Source organism: Coenobita brevimanus, chromosome 98 (assembly GCF_032717465.1).
Source record: "Coenobita brevimanus isolate Jiangsu-jjx chromosome 98, ASM3271746v2, whole genome shotgun sequence".
Classification (NCBI taxonomy): Eukaryota; Metazoa; Arthropoda; class Malacostraca; order Decapoda; family Coenobitidae; genus Coenobita; species Coenobita brevimanus.
This window is the reverse complement of record NC_137051.1, coordinates 16,778,273-16,803,358: the sequence shown is the minus strand read 5'-3', so window position 1 is coordinate 16,803,358 and position 25,086 is coordinate 16,778,273. Positions and strand designations below refer to the sequence as shown.

The following is a 25,086-nucleotide window of genomic DNA, read 5'->3' as shown; positions in this document are numbered from 1 at the left end:
CAGCACTAAATGTCTTGGGAACGAGAGCATGATTGAGAGTTACTAAAGGTTGTATCTCGTCTTGGATAAATCGAAACCAGATTATGCAAATCTCTCTCTCTCTCTCTCTCTCTCTCTCTCTCTCTCTCTCTCTCTCTCTCTCTCTTTCTATTATTTATATATATATATATATATATATATATATATATATATATATATATATATATATATATATATATATATATATATATATACACACACACACACATACACGAGTATCTATCTCGACCGACCGACGGACCAATCGATCGACCGACAGATTCTATGCCACAGAGGGGACATATACAGAAATGTACATTACTATTTTTCTGAATGATGCAAAATTTTTCTCATGACGATGACAAGGTCACGAAAAAAATGAAATAAGCAGTAAAAATAATTAACCTTTATTCACATGAGAAATCAAATGGATCATCGATATCAGGAAAACAGCGTGCGTCAGGATCGGCTGGACAAGAGTTTACCAACCATAGCCATATCTGCGGTAGCCTCCGTAACCACCATAGCCACCACGGTGATCAAAACCTCCAAAGCCACCAAAGCTGGGGCTGGGCTCAGCAGCAGGCTCGGGCTCAGCACTCCTCTTCCAGCGGTAGCCACCATAACCTCCTGTACGAAAGCCACCGAAGCCTCCACCATAGCCCCTACCGAAGCCGCCAAAGGAGCCGTATCCGGGCTCAGGCTCGGGTTCAGCACTCCTCTTCCAGCGGTGGCCACCGAATCCTATTCCGTGGTAGCCACTGTAGCCGCCACCGTAACCCCCACCGTAGCGGCCGTAGGAGACGTGGCCAGGTTCAGGCTCAGGCTTTGGCTCTGCGCTCACGGCCACCAGGCAGAAGGCGGCCAGGGTAGCAACAGTCTAGGGAGAGAGACAACACAGTCATATAACACAACACGTTAACCTGAGTTTCCCTTTGTCGCCATTCCTTACCGGAAATAATATTAAAGTCGGAAATAAAAGTTTAATGCCAAGTGCTTCACTAAAAACCAACACGAATTATAAAATTCCTGCAATACACCGAGGCACAATCTTCAAAAAAGAATAAATTTCCTGTTTGTCAAGAAAAAAAGAGGATGTAGGCTTGTAAGGTTTATAATACTGTCCTCAGCCTTGAAACATTGACAAAGCATTGCTGTTACATTTATCAGAGATTTTTCTGTCAGAAAAGTTAGTGTTCATCTTACTCGTCGCTCTGTATAATTTCTATGGAAGGAATAATATATGAGTTGACTCACCACGGCCTTCATGTCGACTAGTGTGGCTGTATGTCGAGTGTGATGATCCTCGCCCTCCCACCTCTTTATATACCAAGTCCCTGGTGCTCACGTACGTAACGAACGAACGCCAGACTGAAGGACGTGTTTCCCCACAACCTTGACCAGGCGGACAGAAGAAGCTTAAGTGTGTAGGGATGGGAATCCCCATGCTGAGGAAGGGACTCTCTCTCTCTCTCTCTCTCTCTCTCTCTCTCTCTCTCTCTCTCTCTCTCTCTCATCTTTATCTGTGTGTGTGTGTGTGTGTGTGTGTGTGTGTGTGTGTATATATCTATTTACCTTTAGAGGTAAAGATATGACAATTCCTTTTGTACTCTGTATTCTGATTTCTAGGAAAGACATAGGTATTATCCTGGTGTGCTTTCAGGTAATGTACCTGAATACCAGTCCACAATAATAATACCAATAATTACGATAAAAAGGAGACGAAGAAGAGGTTGAAGACACCTTATGGCTTTCCCTCGTTTTACCCAGGACTTTAGGTGTAGATGTTTGACTGTGCCTCAGTCTTATGAATATTTGCAGTTTTAGTGCTCTAGTTTTACAGTATGTTAACTTATGTAACCTGAGTTGGTATCTCTCTCTCTCTCTCTCTCTCTCTCTCTCTCTCTCTCTCTCTCTCTCTCTCTCTCTCTCTCTCTCTCTCTCTCTCTCTCTCTCTCTCTCTCTCTCTCTCTCTCTCTCTCTCTCTCTCTTTGTACACATATATATATATATATATATATATATATATATATATATATATATATATATATATATATATATATATATACGTACCCAGACGCCTCAATCCCCTAAGGGGTGGCCACAAACAAATCGTCTCCATGTCGCCCTGTCCCCTGCCATTTCATTGCCCTGCTCCCAGCTTACACCCCGCTCTCTCATATGCCTCTCTACTCCATCCCTCCATCTCATCCTTGGACTCCCCCTTCCTCTCCCCCCCTTTACCTCACTCACATACATTCTCCTCGTCAGTCCCCCGCTCTCCATCCTCTCCACATGTCCAAACCACCTCAGAGTGTTTCTCCTAACGCATCATATCACATCCAAATCCACACCACAACGCTCCTCCACTTCCTCATTTGTCAGTCTGTCTCTCCATATGACTCCACATGCTCCTCTCAAATAACTCATTTCCACTGCTCTCTCTCTGGACTTCTGTCCCTCTAACAAGGTCCAAGCTTCATTTCAATACTTTAGAGCTGGTATCGCAATACTGTCATGTAACTTTTTCACTTCCAAGCTCAATTCCCTGTTTCTCATCGCTACTTTCAAAGAACCAACAACCTTTTTTCCTTGTTGTACCCTCTCAAGCACTTCACCCTTTAAACTTCCATCCTTATTCATCACACTCCCCAAGTACTTAAACGCACTCACATTTTCCATTTCCTCCTCATCCAGCCTCACTCTACATTCAGTGACTTCACTTCTCTCAACGACCGTAACTTTACTCTTTCCGACATTCACCTTTAGATTCCGTTTCTTACATACTTTCCCAAACTCATCCACCAAGCCTTGCACTCCCCTTCGTCTTCACTTAACAACACGGTATCATCTGCAAACAACAGTACAGGAAGTTTCCAAACACTGTCCTCTGTCAGTAGGGCCGCTCCAACATCCACTGCCCTACCTTGTATCTCTTTTATAACCCCATCCATATACAGATTGAACAACCATGGAGAAATGACACATCCTTGTTTTAATCCAACCTCCAAACAGAAAAGTTCACCCAGTTCACTATCCACACGCATTGCAGCCTAAGCACCCTCATACATACTCTTCACGGCCTTCAACAACTTCCCATGTACTCCATTTATTATTAATACATTCCACAATCTTTGTCTATCCACCCTGTTATATGCTTTCTCCAAATCCATGAAGGCCGCATAGAACTTCTTTCTCTTCTCCAGAAACCTTTCCACTAAAGATCTACGAATGAATATCTGATATACACAACCTCTTCCTTTCCCCAAACCTCCTGTACTTCTCCAACTAATTCCTCTGTTATTTCCCTAACACTGTCAGTACGTATCCTACCATATACTTTTCCTATTAAACTACGAAGACAAATGCCTCTATGATTACCACACACTTCTTTTCCCCTTTCCCTTTATACAGGAGAATAATTATACCTGACTTCCCATCCTCCGGGACTCTACCTTCCTCCCAGGCCAATCTGCACATCTTCCACATCCATTCTACTATTATCTCTACTCCATGTTTCAGCATTTCACCACACACTCCATCAATTCCTGGGACTTTCCCCATTTTAACTTTCTTCATTGCTTCCACAACTTCCATCCTACTGATTTCTTCCTCTCTTCTCACATCCCTCCTCCCAGCCATTCCCCAGCCACTTATACTTGCATTACTATCATTCTCTATGTTCAACAATTCCTTAAAGTGTTCTCTCCATCTGCTCACCTTTTCTCCCTTCTCCACTAGTAATCTACCATTTTTGTTTTTCACTCCCCAGCTGACTTCTTTGGTACCCTGTCTAACTTTCTTTACCCCATTCCAGAACATTTTCTTACTGTCCCTCCCTTTTACACTCAAGTTCCTTCCAAATTCCTCATCCACTCTATTCTTACACTCCCTTACTAATCTTTTCACCTCTTTCTTCCTCTCTACAGTACATATAACTCTTTCTTCCGTCTCTCAATTTTTCCACACCTCTATTTCTCATCCACTCACTATATGCTTTCTTCTTTTGTGCCCTAGCCTCTCCCACCTCTTCAGTCCACAATGCTGTTCCCTGCACCCCCTTTCGTCTTCTCTTCACCCCACACACCACCTCACATGCTGCACAGATTTCTTTTCTGAATATCTTGCACACGCCTTCCAGGTCCCCCATCTGCTCCAATCCATATTTACCCAATCGCTCCTCCACTTCCCTCTTATATTCTGCCTTTTTTTTTTTTTAATCCTCTTATAACTTCACCCTCCTTGCATGTACTACCTCCTCCTGTCCGTCCCTTCTTCTATTTTTCCATTTTATTTGGACTTTAATTCTGACCACCACCAAGTGGTGGTCAGAAAGTACACTCCCCCAGCCTTTATATACTCTTGCATCCATTATACGCCTTCTCATCCTTTCATCCACACACACCTAATTAATCATAACCTTCCGTTCATTCAGTTCACCACCCACCCTTCTCATCACTCGCCATGTATAACTGGATAATTTTGTAGTGGGTATTAGCTATCACCAACCCCATCCCAGCTCAAATGTCCACTAAAGCACTGCCATTCTCATCCATCTCTGCAGGCACATCCCACTCACTAACTACTCCATCTATCTTCTTATTCCCTACTTTTCCATTCATATCTCCAATCAAAAACACTCTCTCATTCCTTTCAAACTTTTCCATGCATGCTTCCACATTTGTCCAGAACTCCTCTCTCACTCTGCTTGCACGATCTTGCGTTGGCACATAGACGCATACAATCGCCCACATTTGTAGTCCAACTTTCAGTCATACCCACACGATCCTTGAGCCAACTGATCCATACTCTTTTATATTTTCCTTCCATCTGTTACTCACAACAATATACACTCTTTCTTTTGCCCTTTCATTCTCACCTACTTCTGCGCATATACCCCATCCATACTCCCATTCTCACACATTCTCTCCTCCCCATGTAGTTTCAGTTAACCCACATACATCCACTTTTTCACCCTCAAGCACCTGGATAATCTCTCTTTAACCTCATCATTTACACCCCTTACATTCCATGTGACTATCCGTACCAAGTCCTTAGTTCGGTCCTTAGGCTTCACCTTTTGGTCAGTCCTGGTCCGAGGCTTCTTATTCGTATTTTCAGTTAGTTGCTTTCCGGGAAGGGGCACTAACCCTCCACCAACCCACTTGTCACGTAGGAACACGTGTTGGTTGGTTATAAGGTTACCACCCAGCGTTGTAAATGCTTTCCTGGTTTACAGGAAATCATTTGGCTTGCCACTCAGTGTAGAGCTACCCTAAAAACAGAGTATCACCAGACTAAGTGGGTGGATGATGGGCGCTCGCACATACTCTATTTAAAAATATAGATAGATAGATAGATAGATATAGAAATAGATAGATAGATAGATAGATATAGAAATAGATAGATAGATAGATAGATAGATATAGAAATAGATAGATAGATAGACAGATAGATAGATAGATAGATAAATAAATAGATATGGAGCCTCTGTGGTACTGTGGTAGAGTATACATCTCGCACGCTGGTGGATGCGGGTTCGCCTCTACCAGAGTTGTAAAAACCTTAGGAAGCGTTCACTGAGCCACGTACTGCTTTTTTGGACGTAAGGAGTGCTGTAGTTGAACCGGTGTTGCATACTAGTATGTCGGCTTAAGGCTAGCTGATTACACTTGGTTCACAGACTACACACACATCCAAAGCCATTCCAACATTACAATCACACTCACAAGCACTTCTCACCATATATACAGTCTCTACCAGACAGCATAAGACACTGGGAAGAGATACATTGGCTGTATCGTCCCTGCTTCGGTAGGGATAGGCCGGTACTGCAATGGACACTCAACGGCTGATGATATATATATATATATATATATATATATATATATATATATATATATATATATATATATATATATATATAATCCAATCCCACCTTGCCCCATGAGGAGCATAGGAGCCCGGGGCTAGGCATGCTGGTCCTGACATTTAAGATGAGAGTGACCAGCCTCACTCATCCCTGAGTGACATTACGTGAGCAGTAACCCCAACCATTCCTTGGATATAAACCTTCACTGGCTCAATCCGACTGGAGTGCCGCAGTTACTCACTAAACCACCACGTGCCATAATTTGGTTATATGGATACCACCCAACGTAGTAAACGGTTTCCTGGTGTATAGGAAACCATTTGGCTTGTCACTCAGTGTAGAGCCACCCAGAGCCGGAAGAAGAGGAAAGAATGAAGGAAAGAAAGACAAAAGAGGGAGTGTAAAGTCACCCGCAGGCAGAAGGACGAGGAAAGAATGAAGTAAAGAAAGAGAGAAGAGGAAGGAAGGACAGGAGGGAGGAGAGGAAAGGTCAGACACCCGAGAGCAGCATTACATCGAGTGAGTGGACTGTGAGCGCCCCCACATTCCACAATATATATATATATATATAATTTGTTATCGGCATAGCATGAATAACGTAACAGAAAATCAGTGAAGTGTAATGGGAACAACAAATAGCTATGGAACAGATGCTACAGACGCAGAACACCCACAATACCATCCGTAATATCACTTATGTGGGCACTGCCTCATCTCCTCGAGTAAGTCTTTAATTTCTATCCACCTTTCTCTGTGGTACACCTCTTTTTGGCTATTGTACACCTCATTTGACTATGATTTACATCTTACCAGCTAAGGTACATTTCCTCATGGCCATGGTACACTTCTATGACTATAGTACACCTCTTTTTTACTTTGGTACACCTATCAGGCTGCTTTACTCCTCTTCCTGGCTATGGTACACCTACTTATTGTTATTATACACCTCTATGACTATAGTGCACCTTATTTTTACGATGGTACACCTTTCAGGCTGTTTTACACGTTTTCCTTGGAATGGTACACCTATTTACAACTATGAGACACCTATTTGTGGCATTGGTACATTTGTTTCTGGCAACGGTACCCGTCCTAGCTATGGAATACCCCTTTGCTGCATATGCTATCCGTCTTTCTGGCCATGATACACCACATCCTGGTAATGTAGCAATGGAGCACCTCTCTCTGCTTACGGTGCATCACTTTCTTACTAGTGTACACTACATGCCCGTGGTTGCTCTTCTGCCAGAAGTACACCTATCTCTGACTATAGCACACTTCTTTCTTTCACTGGTAAACCTCTTTCTACTAATGGTAGACCATTCATGGCTATGAGACACCTCTTTTTGTTTTTCGTGCACCACTTTCGATGTATGGTACAATTCCTGGCCGTGATAACCATTCTGGCATGAGTATTCTTCCGGCCTGTGATAGCCATTCTGGGAGTGGTACAGTTCTTTGTGACTTTGATACACCTGTTTGTGACTATGGTACACCTCTTTCTGGCTAGGGAGCACCTCTTACTGTGGTACAGTACACCTAATTCTAGTAATGGTAGGCCTCTATCTTATTGTAGTATATCTCTTTCTAGTAATGGTAGATCTCTTCATGGCTATGAGACACTTTTTCATGCCTATGGGACACTTCTTTCTGGATATGATGCACATATCTATGTTACCTATGTTAAATATTAGTCTGCCTATGAGAAGACTTTTTCTGTATATGGTACACCTCATTTTGACTATGCTACATTTCCTCCAATGATATACATCATTCTGGTCATAAAGACTATATTTGCTTCTGTAATAGTATACATATTTCTGACCATGGTGTACATCATTCTTACTACAATCAGCTTTATTATAACTATGGTAAACCACTTTCTCTGATGTACCTATGATGTGTATGATCTCTCGATCAATCGATCCATCGATCAGTCGACAACCAGCTTTCCTACCTATTCAGTTTGCCACTGAGAGGCACACATCCAAAAAAGGACATTACTATTTTTTTTCCTCATTGATGCAAAATTTTTCTTATGATATTTGGGGAGGGAGGGTCAAGTACAAAAATGAAAAAAGCAGTAAAAATAATTAACCTTTATTCACATGAGAAATCAAACGGATCATCGATATCAGGAAAACAGCGTACGTCAGGATCGGCTGGACAAGAGTTTACCAACCATAGCCATATCTACGGTAGCCTCCGTAACCACCATAGCCACCACGGTGACCAAAACCTCCAAAGCCACCAAAGCTGGAGCTGGGCTCAGCAGCAGGCTCGGGCTCAGCACTCCTCTTCCAGCGGTAGCCACCATAACCTCCTGTACGAAAGCCACCGAAGCCTCCACCATAGCCCCTACCGAAGCCGCCAAAGGAGCCGTATCCGGGCTCAGGCTCGGGCTCAGCACTCCTCTTCCAGCGGTAGCCACCATAACCTCCAGTACGGAAGCCACCGAAGCCTCCACCATAGCCCCTACCGAAGCCGCCAAAGGAGCCGTATCCGGGCTCAGGCTCGGGCTCAGCACTCCTCTTCCAGCGGTGGCCACCGAATCCTATTCCGCGGTAGCCACTGTAGCCGCCACCGTAACCCCCACCGTAGCGGCCGTAGGAGACGTGGCCAGGTTCAGGCTCAGGCTTTGGCTCTGCGCTCACGGCCACCAGGCAGAAGGCGGCCAGGGTAGCAACAGTCTAGGGAGAGAGACAACACAGTCATATAACACAACACGTTAACCTGAGTTTCCCTTTGTCACCATTCCTTACCGGAAATAATATTAAAGTCGGAAATAAAAGTCTAATGCGAAGTGCTTCACTAAAAACCAACACGAATTATAAAATTCCTGCAATACACCGAGGCACAATCTATTAAAAAAAAAAAAAAAAAAATCTGTTTATCAACAAAAAGCATGTAAGTCAATAAGGTAAATAATACATTGTCCTCAACCAGAAAACATTAATAAAACATTGCTGTTACATTTATCAGAGACTGTTACAAAAGTTATTGTGTCCATCTTATACTCGTAGCTCTGTATCATTTCTATTGAAGGAATAATATAAGAGTTGCCTCACCACAGCCTTCATGTCGACTAGTGTCGCTCAGTGTCGAGTGGGATGATCCTGGTCCTCCCGCCTCTTTATATATAAAGTTGTTGGTGCTATCTTAGGCAACGAACGAACGCCGGACTGAAGGACGTGTTTCCCCACAACATTGACCGGGCGGGACAGAAACAGCGTAAGTGTGTAGGGATGGGAATCCCCATGCTGAGGATGGGACTCTCTCTCTCTCTCTCTCTCTCTCTCTCTCTCTCTCTCTCTACATATGTGTGTGTGTGTGTGTGTGTGTGTGTGTGTTTGTGTTTGTGTGTGTTTTTTTTTTATGCGAGGAAGAAGGAACCAAAGGCCATGAGCCCGCAGTAACAGTTCCCTCCAAGAGAAAAACAAAATACAATATAGAGCCAAATTCAAGATCCGATCATTTTGAGATGCCTGGACACACTGAGTTTGAAAGACTGGAGATCATAGGCAGCAGGAAATACAGACAGAGGGAGACAGTTCCAGAGCTGACCTGTTGCATAAATGAAAGACTGTGTGTGTGTGTGTGTGTGTGTGTGAATTGTGGTAAAGTTTTTTTTTTTACTCTATTCTGAGTTATAAGAAACATTTATATAATACACTGGTGTGGTTGCAGGTAATGTACCTAAATAGCAATCCACAACAATAATGCTAATAACAACTGAGATGAAAAGAAGGCAGAGAAGAAGACATCTAATATCGAGCTTTTCCTCATACTACCCATGGCTTACGGTGTCAGCGGTTGTGGCTCAGTCTGACGAATACTTACAATTTTAGTGCTTTAGTTTTACAGTTTAATGTTAACTCGTCTAACCTCAGTTGGTCTCTCTCTCTCTCTCTCTCTCTCTCTCTACATATATCTATACCCATATATCTATATCTATATATAGCCGCGTTTTTGTCGTCCAAGCTGAGGGATTGGATTCGAAGAAACCTTCGGTAAAACCAAGCTGCGCTGTTTTTGTCGGCCAAAGTGATACAAAGCCGGCCCAAGCGTTTCTTATCAAAACCAAGACCGTCTTCGTATCCCACCCAAGCGTGGTCGCGAGCAGTCTTGGTGTAGCTTGGGGAGAGTGAGACTGGCCAGCAAGGACACATAAATGATAAATATCCTGAAATCAGCATTATGTACATAAAATTAGTGTGCAGGTGGCTAATATTAACGACATATAGAGCCAGTTCAGCACAAATAACGGCTACATGTAAGTTGTACATTCGTCAGAAGATCGTCTTCGGCGGACCCCTGTGTTTACTTTGCGATTGGCACGTAATTTTTCGGTTCTACGTATCCTGGACTGTTTTTGCGGACAAAAACCAAGCGCCCCAAGATGCGCTTCGAATCCCAAGCTCCAGCTTGGACGACAAAAACACGCCTTATATCTGTCTATCTATCTATCTATCTATCTATATCTATATCTACTGTATATCTATCTGTCTATCTATCTATCTATCTATCTATCTATCTATCTATCTATATATATATATATATATATATATATATATATATATATATATATATGTAGAAACTTCGTAACTTCTTGTAGTGTGTTTTGTAGATCAGTTATACATATATTAGACTCGTGGACGAGCGGTTGTTATACATGAGTAGTTTTGTAAATAGGTAATCTTCGTTCCCTTTTGTCATGCAGTGATAGGAGAGGTAAAGGTGAGTATGGGACTATTTTTATTTGTCTTTGAAATATTAACAAAGTCTCTCACACACGAGTTTAGTATAAAGTAGAGTTCCTCGAGCTACCTCTCTCTCTCTCTCTCTCTCTCTCTCTCTCTCTCCCATGTTGTTATAGCCTCCTTCTCCCTACTACCTGCCGGTTCTATGGCCAGTCTCCTTCTCAGCTCAGATTCCTACATTCTCGTGTAACAGGGGTCGTGTCACGTGTGCTCTACTGCCGTGGAAGCTTCTAGAATACTGTATGTCTGTGTGTATGTACTGCTTCCGGTGCACGATCAACATTCCTTCACTTGAAGAGTTGCAAGCTAATATCCCGCTCCCACACCTTGTCTGGTGCTCTGTCTATTTATCTATCTATCGATCCATCATGCTTTCTGTTATGATTTATATTTATAATATGGAGTCCTGACATATATATATACAGTATATATATATATATATATATATATATATATATATATATATATATATATATATATATATATATATATGTAAGTATGTATTCTGTCTTCGAGGAGCTTTCCAAACAGGAGTCTTGTAAATATAACCTACCAACCTCCTTGACTATATGAGAAACCCCTACCATATGACATCCGGTGAAGTTAGTAGTAATAAAATTTTCAAAATGTCAAAGTCTGACTGGAGTACCTAAAAGTGTTGCTATTACTGTTTTTTTTTTTTTTTTTTTTTTTTTTTTTTACTATTGGCAGCACAGAACAAGCGTTATTTCCTCTGCCAAGGAGGTTATGTTTTCGCAGGCTTTGGTTTTCTTGTCTGTTTGTCTGTTACCAGGATTACTTAAAAATTTATGAACGAATTTTACTGAAATATATTGGAGGAGTAGGCTATGGCCCAAGGAACGATCCATTTGATTTTGGAGGTGTTCAGAATCATCATCCGTATCCAGGAATTTTTTATAAGATTATTTACCATTGCGGGATAGTGGCAGTTTCAACGTTTTTGTTCTAAATCGATAAATAAGGCCTACAATGCTTGCACAAAAACTACAAGATAACACCTTTGCTTGGAGGAGGTTTATAATCTCGGATTGCTCCTGTCTGAAACTGCACTCTGCAGCCCAGTTCAATCACGTGTCTTATATTTGCTACTTTATGCAGTATTCTTTTATCTTCTTAAAGACTTTTCAGTCCAGAGGGGTTACTTATAGCCCTCATTAACCACTTCAGTACGAGAAGCCGTTTTAAAAGTGAATATAGCAGTCTTGCAGATGAAATGTTTAACTAATACACACATGCACACACACACATATATATATACTGTGTGTGTGTATATATATATATATATATATATATATATATATATATATATATATATATATATATATATATATATATATATATATATACGTGCACACATACATATATATGCATATATACACTCATACATACATACATATATATGCATACAGTATATGCATGTATATGTATACGTCACTTGATTAATGGTGAAATAATGCGACCTAAGTATGCAGTTTTTTGCCACATAATAAATAATGAGGCAACTGGACGTAAGGGGCGCAAGAGAGAGGCAGGGAATTATAGATACACAGGTCTGAGGGGTTAATGTTAGAATATGAAACATAACAAACTTGTGTGCTTAGCATTACAAAATATCGTAAAACACAATATAGAAGATTCATCTCCAAGTCGATTGTCATCAAAACTTGCGGAAATGTATGTTTGCATGTATAATTATGTATATATGTATGTATGTAGGTATGTATGTATGTATTTATGCATTGTGGCGGCCGGCTTAAACCTCCCAGTCCAGACTGTAAGTGACACATAAAGCTCTGCAACAGCCCTACCTAACCCTACGTGGTGCATAATGGTCCTTAATATCGCCTTGAATACATACATACATACATACATACATACATATATATATATATATATATATATATATATATATATATATATATATATATATATATATATATATATATATATATATATATATATATATACAGTATGTAAAATTCATTTTCAACGTAGCATGAATAACGTAACAGAAAATCAGTAAAGTGTAAAGGGCACAGCAAATCGCTATGGAACAGATGCTACAGAATCTAAAACACCCACAGTACCATCCATAATATCTCTTCTGTGGACACTGCCTCATCTCTTCAAATAATTCTTTACTTTCCATGCACTTTTCTCTGTGGTACATCTCTTTTTGGCTATGGCAGACCTCATTTGACACTGGTTTATCTCCATCTAGTTGTGGTACGCTTCCTCGTCGGTACAGTATTGTACACCTCTATGGCTATGGCACGCCTCACTTTGACTATGGTATACCTCTCAGGCTGTTTTACACCTCTTCCTGGCTGTGGTACACGTATTTATGGCTATGGTACACCTATTTGTGGCATTGGTACATCTGTTTCTGGCAATGGTACCCCTCTCCAGGCTATGGTATACTCCTTCCTGGCTAAGGTATCCCTCTTTCTGGCTATGATGCACATCACCCTGGCAATGCTGCAACGGTACACCTCTCTCTGCTTACTGTGCACCACTTTCCTACTATGGTACACTATTTACTTGTGGTAGCCCTTCTGCCTAAAGCATACCTCTTTGTCCCAGGTACACCTCTATCTGACCAACGGTACATCTCTGTCTTGCTCTGGTACACCTCTTTCTAGTAATGATAGACCACTTCATGCCTATGAGACACTTCTTGCTATTGGTGCACCAATTCCGAAGTATGATACATTTCCTGGGTGTGATAGCTATTCTGGCAACTGTACACTTCTTTGTGACTCTTGTAAACTTTTTTGTGACTATGGTACACCTTTTCCTGACTATGGTACACGTCATTCTTACTGTGGTATACCTCTTTCTCGTAATGGCAGACCTCTCTTACTGTGTTATAGCTCTTTCCAGTAATGACTATGAGACACGGTGTTCTGGAATAGTGCACATGTCTGTACCATCTTTCCTTCTGACTATGTTAAATCTCAGTCTGGCTGTGATAAAACTTTTTCTCCGTATGGTACACCTCTTTTTGACTATGCTACATCTCCTCCAATGAAACACCTTATCCTGGAGATATATATATATATATATATATATATATATATATATATATAGAGAGAGAGAGAGAGAGAGAGAGAGAGAGAGAGAGAGAGAGACTATATATATGCATATGCTTTTGTATTAATTTTATCATTTGTAGCTGTAGTGCAGATTATTCTAAATATAATAAACTTTCTTCTAACTGTGGTATATCTCTTTCTATGATGTATCAATGGTGTGTATGATCTCTCTCTCTCTCTCTCTCTCTCTCTCTCTCTCTCTCTCTCTCTCTCTCTCTCTCTCTCTCTCTCTCGACCGACCGACCGACCGACCGACCGACCTATTCTGTCGGCCACTGAGGAGACACATTAAAATATGTGCATTTTTATTTTTGTTCTCAGTGTTGCAAAAATTTTCACATGATGACAAGGTCACGAAAATAAGCAGTAAAAATAATCAACCTTTATTCACAAATCAAACGGATCATCGATATCAAGAAAACAGCGTGCGTCAGGATCGGCTGCGCAAGAGTTTACCAACCATAGCCATATCTGCGGTAGCCTCCGTAACCACCATAGCCACCACGGTGACCAAAACCTCCAAAGCCACCAAAGCTGGAGCTGGGCTCAGCAGCAGGCTCGGGCTCAGCACTCCTCTTCCAGCGGTAGCCACCATAACCTCCTGTACGGAAGCCACCGAAGCCACCACCATAGCCCCTACCGAAGCCGCCAAAGGAGCCGTATCCGGGCTCAGGCTCGGGCTCAGCACTCCTCTTCCAGCGGTAGCCACCATAACCTCCAGTACGAAAGCCACCGAAGCCTCCACCATAGCCCCTACCGAAGCCGCCAAAGGAGCCGTATCCGGGCTCAGGCTCGGGCTCAGCACTCCTCTTCCAGCGGTGGCCACCGAATCCTATTCCGCGGTAGCCACTGTAGCCGCCACCGTAACCCCCACCGTAGCGGCCGTAGGAGACGTGGCCAGGTTCAGGCTCAGGCTTTGGCTCTGCGCTCACGGCCACCAGGCAGAAGGCGGCCAGGGTAGCAACAGTCTAGGGAGAGAGACAACACAGTCATATAACACAACACGTTAACCTGAGTTTCCCTTTGTCGCCATTCCTTACCGGAAATAATATTAAAGTCGGAAATAAAAGTCTAATGCGAAGTGCTTCACTAAAAACCAACACGAATTATAAAATTCCTGCAATACACCGAGGCACAATCTTCAAAAAAGAATAAATTTCCTGTTTGTCAAGAAAAAAATAGGATGTAGTCTTGTAAGGTTTATAATACTGTCCTCAGCCTTGAAACATTGACAAAGCATTGCTGTTACATTTATCAGAGATTTTTCTGTCAGAAAAGTTAGTGTTCATCTTACTCGTCGCTCTGTATAATTTCTATGGAAGGAATAATATATGAGTTGACTCACCACGGCCTTCATGTCGACTAGTGTGGCTGAGCGTCGTGTGTGATGATCCTCTCCCTCCCTCCTCTTTATATACGGTACCAAGTCCCTGGTTCTCACGTACGCAACGAACGAACGCCTGACATAAGGACGTGTTTCCCCACAACCTTGACCGAGCGGGACAGAAGAAGCATAAGTGTGTAGGGAGGGGGATCTTCATGCTAAGGATGCACGTGTGTGTGTGTGTGTGTGTGTGTGTGTGTGTGTGTGTGTGTGTGTGTGTGTGTGTGTGTGTGTGTGTGTGTGTGTGTGTGTGTGTGTGTGTGTGTGTGTGTGTGTGTCCCAACCTACGTTTGTGTTTCTGACGTCCGACTGCTTCATCATCAATGACCAGTAAAAATTAATCCATACAGATGTGGATAAAGATGTATCACCCATAATAGGGCAATTAGCACCTGAATTCAGAAAAACGTTGAGCATAAACTTCAGCTCAAAATATTCAGCCACGATCAACCGCCCTACGTAAGAGTCCGGACACAATTATTCGAAACATGTGAACGACACGAGGTAACGAAGCTCTGCGTTAGTTTTGTTGCACCAAGGCTGTGGCCACACTTGCTTCAAACATGTGATCGTTGAGAGGAATCAAGGTTCAGGATTCCATCGTGATCAAACTGGAGATTGCACCACCTCTAATCCTGTGCTTTGTTTCATCTTGTCGCTCACATGTCTCGGGCATGTGAGGCCGCACTGTAAGTCTACAAACTTAACCTTGTACGGAACCAAGTACCTCGTTTTCTCTTGTCGTCTACATGTTTCTGGCAAGTGTTTTCGTTTACTAAAAGGGTCTAAATCTTCTATTCTACCACCGAACATGTTAAGTCATTCAATACACTGTCGTGTGAAATTCAGAACAAAATAAGAGGATCGAAACGTAACTAGGGAGGATCAAATAAGCAACAGTGAGGACTCGTCACGGGGAAACGAAAGCAGGATTCAGGTAAAAGACCACCTGCAACATTTTAATCTTCCACGATTTCTCTGAACGTTCGTTTAGACAGTCTCATACAAGCAATGATCTTCACAACTTTCTAATATAGATGGACCTTAGATCTTAGCGTACGTTCGTCGTGAAATTGTATAGCTGCCAAGCTGATACGTGCAAATACAATAATCACTTCAACATAGGGAAGATGGTGATCAGGTATCTAAAAAAAAAAAAAAAAAAAAGTTATCTGGTGTTTGATAGGTAGCGAGCTCCATCTCAGGGTGGGGCAGGTAATAGTCTCTCTCTCTCTCTCTCTTTTTTTTTTTAATCAGACTTTACTGAACTTCCAAAAGATCCACCGATATCATGAAAACACCAACGTGTGTATTATTACACCAGTCCTGAATTAAACTGGCCTTGCATGTGTTCAATAAGGACAGTAGGTATTAGTGCCGAAGTTGTTACATGTGAAGATATGCTGCACGTACTGTACAGGCATTGCTGGCCTCAGGAAACAGAGTATAAAGTCAGTGCCTGGATTCAATGACCAGGGTCTTCTACAAAATAAGACTAAATTTAGTAGAAAGTAATGTAGGAAAATAACTAGAAACTTAAATTGTTTGCAGTGCTTAACTTTCTCATTATCGGAATCACTCTAGCGTTCTATTCCAGTTAGTCAGTCTTTCTTTTTTTAAACTGAGTGAGTCATAGAAGCCTGAGAATATTTATACATACTTGTAATATTAATCCTTTCATGGTTGTGACAACTCTACTATCTATTCCAGCTAAGGCCTGAGGATGCTATTCAGCTGAGACTGAGTCATAGGAGCTTGAGAGCGTTAACCACAAAGCGACAGCTTGAGCTATCACTCACACAGAATTGCTTAGACCTTTTATAAAACATATTATAATATGCTGTAATGACTAACTTGCAGAGGTCTGACATTGCCGGGTAGCGCTTAGACTCTGTAAAACCACTGATCATGTAGTCGGTTTATTTTCACCTGATAAAGATCCCTAACCCCATTTAGTTCAATTGATGCAAAGCAAACTCCGACTGGGGAGTGGGTCTGACTGCTAACCAAGAAGATTCATTCCTATCTCGTAACTAAGGCTCATCGAATTTCACTCAACCACGACTTGGTATTCAGTTTTGGGAATGATTCAGTTCCGTCAGTTGGAGACATACCATCCATAATTCTAGACGAAAATGTAACTGAGAAGATTATTTACATCAGCACGACTATGATTTGCCTCCTAACCAAAACAATTATCACACTGAAAAAAATAATAATAACGTCATCACTGTAACCTTCAAAAACCACTCTCAGCACACACATAAGGCCTAGTTTCTACTCTCCCCTCAATCCTACCCCCGGCTGGAAAGACGACGTAGGATCATGGGCTTCACACGAAAAATAATGTCCGTTGTTCAGTGTTAAGGCGGCAGATCGAAGCTTTAATAGACTGCACGAGGAACGGTTGGCGGTGACTGCTAATCGTTCAGTGTACATGAAGCTCCGAACTACCAACAGCCAGTCTTCATTCACTGTGAAACTAGGTATGACTTCCAACTACCTAGAATTAGAGACTGAACAGAAACCGTATTTTAAACCCCACTTAGTTTGGGTTTGTTTTAATATTGCTCGCGTGTTCTTTTATGTTCACTCATTCTATACACTTCACAACCAAACAGAGTGAATATTAAAGTGAAAAAATGCGAGAAGCCAAAATTATTCTTGATAATAACCGACTGCTACGGAGATCTGCTTTATTATGGACTTTGGTAAGGATTCTCCATAAATACGAATCCAGAAAAGTGTGGTTCCTTGTTTTCCTTTTTAGACAGTTCCGCCAAGGGATACAGATGGTCTTAGCCATATCACACTGACAGAATTTTAGGAGCAAAAATCGACATTTATTTTGAAGGAGATGGCAGTGTCGTTTTTGTTATAATTTACTTCTCATTTATTTATGTATTTACTTATTTATTCTCACAGTTTCATCTTACCTACAGTATATTACTTAGTTCCTCATTCATCAAAGGCAGGAAATACTCATAGCTTTCCTAATCACAGTAACAATATCAGCTGCATTTAATGACGGTGACTGATAACTGTGGTGGTAATTTATGACTGCGTTTACTGTTCACTGGAGACAGGTACCTACACTAGTGCAAAGGTTGCAGACGATGCCTACTACCCAATTGATACGTTTGTCTCTGCAGTACCATTGACATCACTTACGTTCTTCTTGCAACTGCCAAGTGGGTTTCGTCAACTTAGGTGGATCTCGTCGCTGTGAGGAGATGGGGAACGATAAGATAAAGGATAGGAGGGAGTAGACGACAGCGATCATCAGCTATATTATTTTGTGCGGTAATTTATTGTCCTTACAAACGGCCTTATCCATGGCCTAAACCCCTTCAGTACCTTGACGCTTTTTATTTATGCACATACATACGTACCATATCACCATTATCATCATCAGCCGTTTGAGTATCCACTGCAGGACCGGCCTATCCCGACCGAAGTCGTCCACAGCCAATGTATCTCTACCAAGTGGCTTAGGCTGTTTGGTAGAGATGGTATGTAGGGTGAGAAGTGCCTATAATTGTAGTGTTGGAGTGGCTTTGGACGTGTGTGTAGTCTGTGAACCAAGTGTAATCGGCCAGCGCAAGCCGACTGGGTGCAAGCATACTTTATAGTAAGCGACACTGGTTCAACCACAGCACCCGTTGTGTCCGCCAATGCAGTACGCGGCCGGGTGAACACTCACAAAGTTTATTACCCTGGCGGGGCGCGAACCCTGGTTCACCCGTGTACGAAACGAACACTCTTCCACCGTACCACAGAGGCTCCACGTACCATATATATATGCAGTATATATATATAGATAGATAGATATAGGTGGTAGGTGGGGGAGCTCACCATAAACCCACTCGACGAATGCTGCTCTCGGGTGTCTTCCTTTTCCTCTCCTCCATCCTTCTTTCCTTCCATCCTCTTCTGTCTTTCTTTCCTTCATTCTTTCCTCGTCCTTCTGCCTACGGGAGACTTTACACTCCCTCTTCTGTCCTTCTTTCCTTCATTCTTTTCTCTTCCTTCTGCCTGTGGGCGACTCTACACTGAGTGACAAGCCAAATGGTTTCCTGTACACCAGGAAACCATTCACCATGCGGGTGGAAACCATATAAACAAATTTTGGCGCATGGTGGTTTAGTTTGTAATTACTGAGCTCCAATCGGATTGAGCCGGTGAAGGTTTATATCCAAGGAATGGTTGAGGTTTATTGCTCACGTAATGCCAGTCAGGGATGGGTGAGGCTGGCCACTCTCATGTTAAATGTCAGGACCAACTTGCCTAGCCCGGGCTCCTGCGCTCCTCATAGGGCAACGTAGGACTGGATGATGAATGCATGAATGACATAAATATATATATATATATATATATATATATATATATATATATATATATATATATATATATATATATATATATATATATATATATATATTACGCGAGGAAGAAGGAACCAAAGGCTTAGCCAGCAAAACGTTCCTTCCAGGAAAAAAACATAAACAATACAAAAGGGAGCCAAATTCAAGATCCATACATTTCGAGATGCCTTCACACACTGCGTTTGAAAGGCTGGAGCTCATAGAAAGCAGGAAATACAGACAGAGGGAGAGAGTTCCATAGCTGACCTGTTGCATAAATGAAGGACTGGGAGTAACGGTTAACTCTTGCATTAGAGAGTTGGACAGAAAAGGGATGAGAGTTTGTTGCTAGACGGGTGCTACGTAGTGGTGGAGGGATGCAAGCAGACAGTTCAGAGGAGCAGTGATCATTGAAGTAGCGATAGAAAAGAGATAAAGAAGAAACAGTGCGGCGAAGAGAAGGAGGTTGAAGGGAGCCAGTCAGAGAAGGAGAGTTGATGTGACGAATAGCCATTGACTCCACCCTATTGAGAAGAGCTGTATGTGGGGAGCTTCCCCACACATGAGTTTTACTCTAAACAGGGGCGAATAAAACCCGTGTATAAAGTCAACAACTGTGCAGGGGTATATATATATATATATATATATATATATATATATATATATATATATATATACGAGAAGGGACTTAGTCTTGATACTGCCAAATTTAGTCAACTTAGAAGTGCCCACTCTAAGTAGTAGCAGTAACAGTACTAGCAGTAGTAGTAGTGGTAGTAATAGTAGTATTAGTAGTAGTAGAAGAAGAAGAAGAAGTTGTTGTTGTTGTTGTTGTTGTTGATGATGATGTTGCTGTTGTGGCCCCAGGTTCATCTGAACGTGAATCCGGTGAACTGCAGGCTGAAGTTTGGGATAGCGAAGGCGTTAAGCGGTTATAAAACCAAGCAACACCCAGTTTATATCGCACTGCATGATGGGCTCTTCTCCAACACCCAATTCGTACTGAAAAGATTAAGGCAGACGGTTTTAAATGCCACCAGTTCGCAAAAAAAAAAATAATGATAATAAATAAATAAATAAATAAATAAAGATCTCCCTAGCTGAATAAAACTGAATGTTGATAGCACGAAATACTGTACAATAAAAGAAACCCATCCTGATGCCTGTAATAAAGAGGAAGATTCATTGTTAAGCCTTTCTCTTTGGTGTATCCCTCGCTCGGCTCTGTGAATACAAAGCTTTTTTTTTTTTTTTTTTTTCGGGGTGGGTTTCCCTCAGTCAGGCCCGGGAAAGGAGTCATTGTCACCGTGGGCGAAGGAGATGGTGGAACAGGAGGAGGGACCAGTGGAGGAAAAGGGGGGAGGGGTAGGAGGAGAAGAAGAGGGTCAAGAGAAGAAAGAGTACCGACGGAGAGGAGTGGCAGTGTTGGGGAAAAGGGAGCTGGAGGAGAAGAGAGGAAAGGGGACTGAACACGAGGAGGGACACACTGGAGGAAGGAGGAGAAAGAGAAAAGGGGGAAGAGGAGAAAGAGGACTGTGGAAGTAGATGGACCCATTGTAGTAAAGGAGGGGTAGGGAGAAGAGGAGGAGGAGGAGGAGGAGGTGGAGGAGGAGAGAAGAGGAAGCGGAGAAAGGGAAGTAAAGGGAAGGAGAAACCTGGTGAAGAAAATGGTTGGGAGGGGGAAGGAGAAGTTACAAAGAGGAAAGGGCAACCAAACAGCAACAGACTTAATTTTTTCGAGGCTGTTTGCGGCGGTGAAGACAGACGGTAAAGCAAGGAAGCCCCCCGAAAAAAAGGGAAGTGAAGGAAGAGGAGAAGAAAAGGAGAAGTGAAGATGAAGAAGGAGATGACGAAAGAGAAAAGGAAGAGAAAGGGGTAAGGAAAGGGAAAGGGGAGGGGGAAGAAGGGAGGGAAAGAAGAGGCAGGTGAAGAGAAAGAAGGGGGCAGACAAAGTGAGAGGGAAGAGGATTAGGGGAGGAAAGAAGAGACTGAAGGGGAGAAAGAAGTGAGAAGAAGAGAGGATGAAGGTGTTGCAGAAGGGGAGTAAGAGAGGACAGGAAGGGATTAACCGAGAGGACAGGAGAGAAATTATGGGGGAGGGGCAAGAGGTAACCCAGACAGACAAAGAGACAGACAGACAGATTTAAGAGTAGGTAAACAGCGAGGAGTGGAAGACGAGCAGGGTAGGAGGGAAGGCAGTGGAGGTAAAAGGGGGGTGGGGAGAACAGAGGTAGCTAGAGGGAAGGAAAAAATGAATTAGGTTGCTGGGACAAAACAGATAAGTCGAAAGGCAGAAAAAAAAAAAATGGGGAAGTACTGGATGAAAAATTAACCTCAGAGGTAAATGAGGAAAAGAGGGAGGGAAATAAAATAACTAAGATGAAGATAGACAGAGATAAAAGTGGTGATAAAAATGTTAACATGTAGATAAACGCAGAGATAGAGGGAAACAGAAGATAAAAATAGACGTGGAAAAAGGTGGATGAGATATAACCTTTGAAGAGGGATAACACACTGATAATAATAACTAGAAGCACAAAGCCAAGGAGAGGTGTGAGGTGAAGAAGGAATAGATGAGAGGAAATGAAGAGAGATTATTGTAGAAGAGTGTAGAAAATATTATGTACGAAATATGAGAAAGAAGAGGCAATAAACGAATGATAAACGTGAAACGCATAAAGCTGAGTGGAAATAAAGATGAGATGTGGAGAAACGGAGGAATAAGTGGAAATCAACCGATAAAAGATGTGAGGAAATTGTGAAGCAGAAAGTAATTCCTACAAAAAAATATATATATATGGAACAAACATAATAATAAAGCGATTGAGACATGGAACAAAATAGAGAGAGGAGTGGAGGTGAATAAAGATATTAGGAAATATTACATGAGAAATAACCTAATCGTGTGAATATACAGGTACTGACTATAAGAACAGCCAGCATGAGGAAGTAAAGCAACTCTTTTAAGAATACGCACCCGTTGATTTCTTGGAGCTGGCTTCCTTTTTAACAATGACACTGGAAAGAAATTTGGAGGCCATAGTGATTGAGAAAGAGGGGGGAACAGGTGAGCCAGCTAAGATGGATAAAGCAGCTGTAAAAGAACTGAATGTTTGAGTGAGGTAGAAATAACTTCATTGTTGAGAGAGAAAGGTATAGTGAGCATAAAAGCTGTGAGAGGGTAGAGAATATATATATATATATATATATATATATATATATATATATATATATATATATATATATATATATATATATATATTAGGGAGGGGGGTTTGCTGAGAGCTGAGGCTATGATAAAGAGGACTAACTTTATTTTCACAAGAAAACTTATATAATCCTGAATATCGTAAAAGAGAGACCAAACGTCCGTCACATCACTACGAGGTTTGTTTTCAGATTTATTCAGGATTTTTCAAATAAGAGGCATTAAGACTGATCTTGCTTAGATTCTTCTTTGCCAGACACTTCATTTAAACCACATAAAATCGTCTGGAGGGAGCGAAACTGAAATGCTGAGAGGTGTTAACGTAGTGCAAGGGTTTACTAAGAGAAAGTGACGTCATGGAAGAGCTGATTGAGAGAAAGAAGGGAAAGAGAGGAGGGGGAGGAGAGATGGGGAGAGAAAGGGAGCATGAGATAAAAAGAGAGAAACTACAGCTAGAGAGTAGACAGAGACCACACTGAGAAACGAACATTGACAGACATATGAATGGGACTAAGAAAATGAGAGGAGAGACAGGCCTACAGACAGATAGATAAGTAGATACTTAGAGAGAGAGAGAGAGAGAGAGAGAGAGGGGAAGGGAGGGAGGGAGAGAGAGAGAGAGACATGAGGAAATGTTGTACAGGTGTGTGACGCAATGTGGGGAAGTTGAGTGTGTTTGAGTGAGGAAAGAAGAGGATAGCGGGGAACAGGTTTGGTGATACCCCCACCCCCACCCTCATCCCCAAACCAAGGTCAATGTATGTTCTGCGTGTGTGTGTGTGTGTGTGTGTGTGTGTGTGTGTGTGTGTGTGTGTGTGTGTGTGTGTGTGTGTGTGTGTGTGTGTCGTTGTTGTTGTTGTTGCTGTTGTTGTTGTTGTTGTTCTTGTTATTGTTACGGCCTTGGGTGTATCTAAGTGGGAACCCAGTGGACTGCAGGTTAAAGCTGCAGCACACCAGCCTCCAATTTTTGAGGGATCGGGAGGGAGCTGAGGGATGCATGTATAACCCAGCACCGAGCTGCTTGGTTATACTGGTGCCACAGCTCGAAGGCGTCCTTCTCAAGGAAAATGTGTGTGTGTGTGGGGGGGGGGAGGTGTGGGTGTGTGATAAGTTGATAACGAGCTTGTTCATATGATTTGTGCCTGTGTTCGTTAAGGAATGCGCACACACACATACAAACGACTTTAATTTATAGCTTACTTCTAAGTACACTAGTTAATCAGTGATACTGTATTCCAAAGAGTGCACACTGACCACTATAATAGGAATACCCTGGCGATGAATACACGTACACCTCTGTATCTACTAAATTCTTCTCAGTAAGGCAACTTAATCTCTGCCGTTCCTTGGTGGCGGCTCCTGGGAGAAGAGATTGTTTGGAAATCCCCCTCCCTTCTTGAATGCAACACTCCTGAATTTTAAGTAGGTAATATTCTACCTTGTACTCTACCCCCCAGTGCAGCAAGAATGATACATATACTGTATATATATATATATATATATATATATATATATATATATATATATATATATATATATATATATATATATATATTTATATTCTGACTATTGCTTTCTTACACCCTCTAGTCAGTTTTCCATCTCCATGTGCCTGAACCACTGCAGTTATTTCTCTCCATATTTTCCACTTGCCTAACCCTACACATTATATTCCTCATAAATTCACTCATTCCTCCAACTCTAATTCCTTATCTCTGATCTTCATAAATCACTCACGCTGCACTGCCGTAAGTCAGCGTTCGAACTAGTATACTACCACGTAACGGTGTTTTGATCCTATATTCATATTTGTATTCCCTGTAACTGTTATATTTCTCAGAGCTCTTATTTTCCATACTTGCTGCAGTTTTCTTGCAGTTCATCCTTCATGCTGCCATCGTTGTCCACAATACTTCTTGAAGATTAACCTGCCCTACCTGAACGCTGTATCTCTGTCACTTATTCTTAAATCGCAAGTCTTCTCTGCACATTATTTAATCACCGTCACTCTCCAACGTACCCTATAATTATTTTTCTCCGTCATTTACATGGTTTACTAGATTTCTCTGCTAGACTTTGAACACCTTTTCTTCATAGAGTAGGTCAGAAGCAAAGAAAGTTCCCATTTAATATCTCATTGCTACAAAAATACAGATCCACACTCTTCTCGCCTTCAGCTTCCTCACCGCGATATCTTTTATATGTAAACACTAACACTTACGCTCCTGTACTCACTCTCAGCTCAATAAAATCATCTGATGTTAGCTTGAATATCCAAGGGTTGTACCAAATCTGAGAGGGATAATGCTGATAGCATTATCACTTTCAGACTCGGATGCTAATACTGTATAAAAATTCCTGACA

At 41.8% G+C, this 25,086-nt stretch overlaps 3 protein-coding genes across 3 annotated transcripts; all 3 read right to left on the bottom strand.

Moving 5' to 3' along the window:
• Nucleotides 1–445: 445 nt before the first annotated feature.
• LOC145414114 (uncharacterized) lies at nt 446–1,312 on the bottom strand. Its single transcript, XM_080283671.1, has 2 exons — nt 1,276–1,312; nt 446–898 (listed from the first exon to the last, which is right to left on the bottom strand). The coding sequence occupies exons 1-2, from the start codon at nt 1,285–1,287 to the stop codon at nt 500–502; spliced, it is 411 nt and encodes a 136-aa protein (XP_080139797.1). The 5' UTR covers nt 1,288–1,312; the 3' UTR covers nt 446–499.
• Nucleotides 1,313–8,006: 6,694 nt separating this feature from the next.
• LOC145414213 (uncharacterized) lies at nt 8,007–8,970 on the bottom strand. Its single transcript, XM_080283790.1, has 2 exons — nt 8,959–8,970; nt 8,007–8,580 (listed from the first exon to the last, which is right to left on the bottom strand). Exons 1-2 carry the CDS (start codon nt 8,968–8,970, stop codon nt 8,065–8,067), a joined length of 528 nt encoding a protein of 175 aa, XP_080139916.1. The 3' UTR covers nt 8,007–8,064.
• Nucleotides 8,971–14,153: 5,183 nt separating this feature from the next.
• LOC145414078 (uncharacterized) lies at nt 14,154–15,135 on the bottom strand. The gene is made up of 2 exons (XM_080283642.1): nt 15,112–15,135; nt 14,154–14,734 (listed from the first exon to the last, which is right to left on the bottom strand). The coding sequence occupies exons 1-2, from the start codon at nt 15,121–15,123 to the stop codon at nt 14,219–14,221; spliced, it is 528 nt and encodes a 175-aa protein (XP_080139768.1). The 5' UTR covers nt 15,124–15,135; the 3' UTR covers nt 14,154–14,218.
• Nucleotides 15,136–25,086: the final 9,951 nt, after the last annotated feature.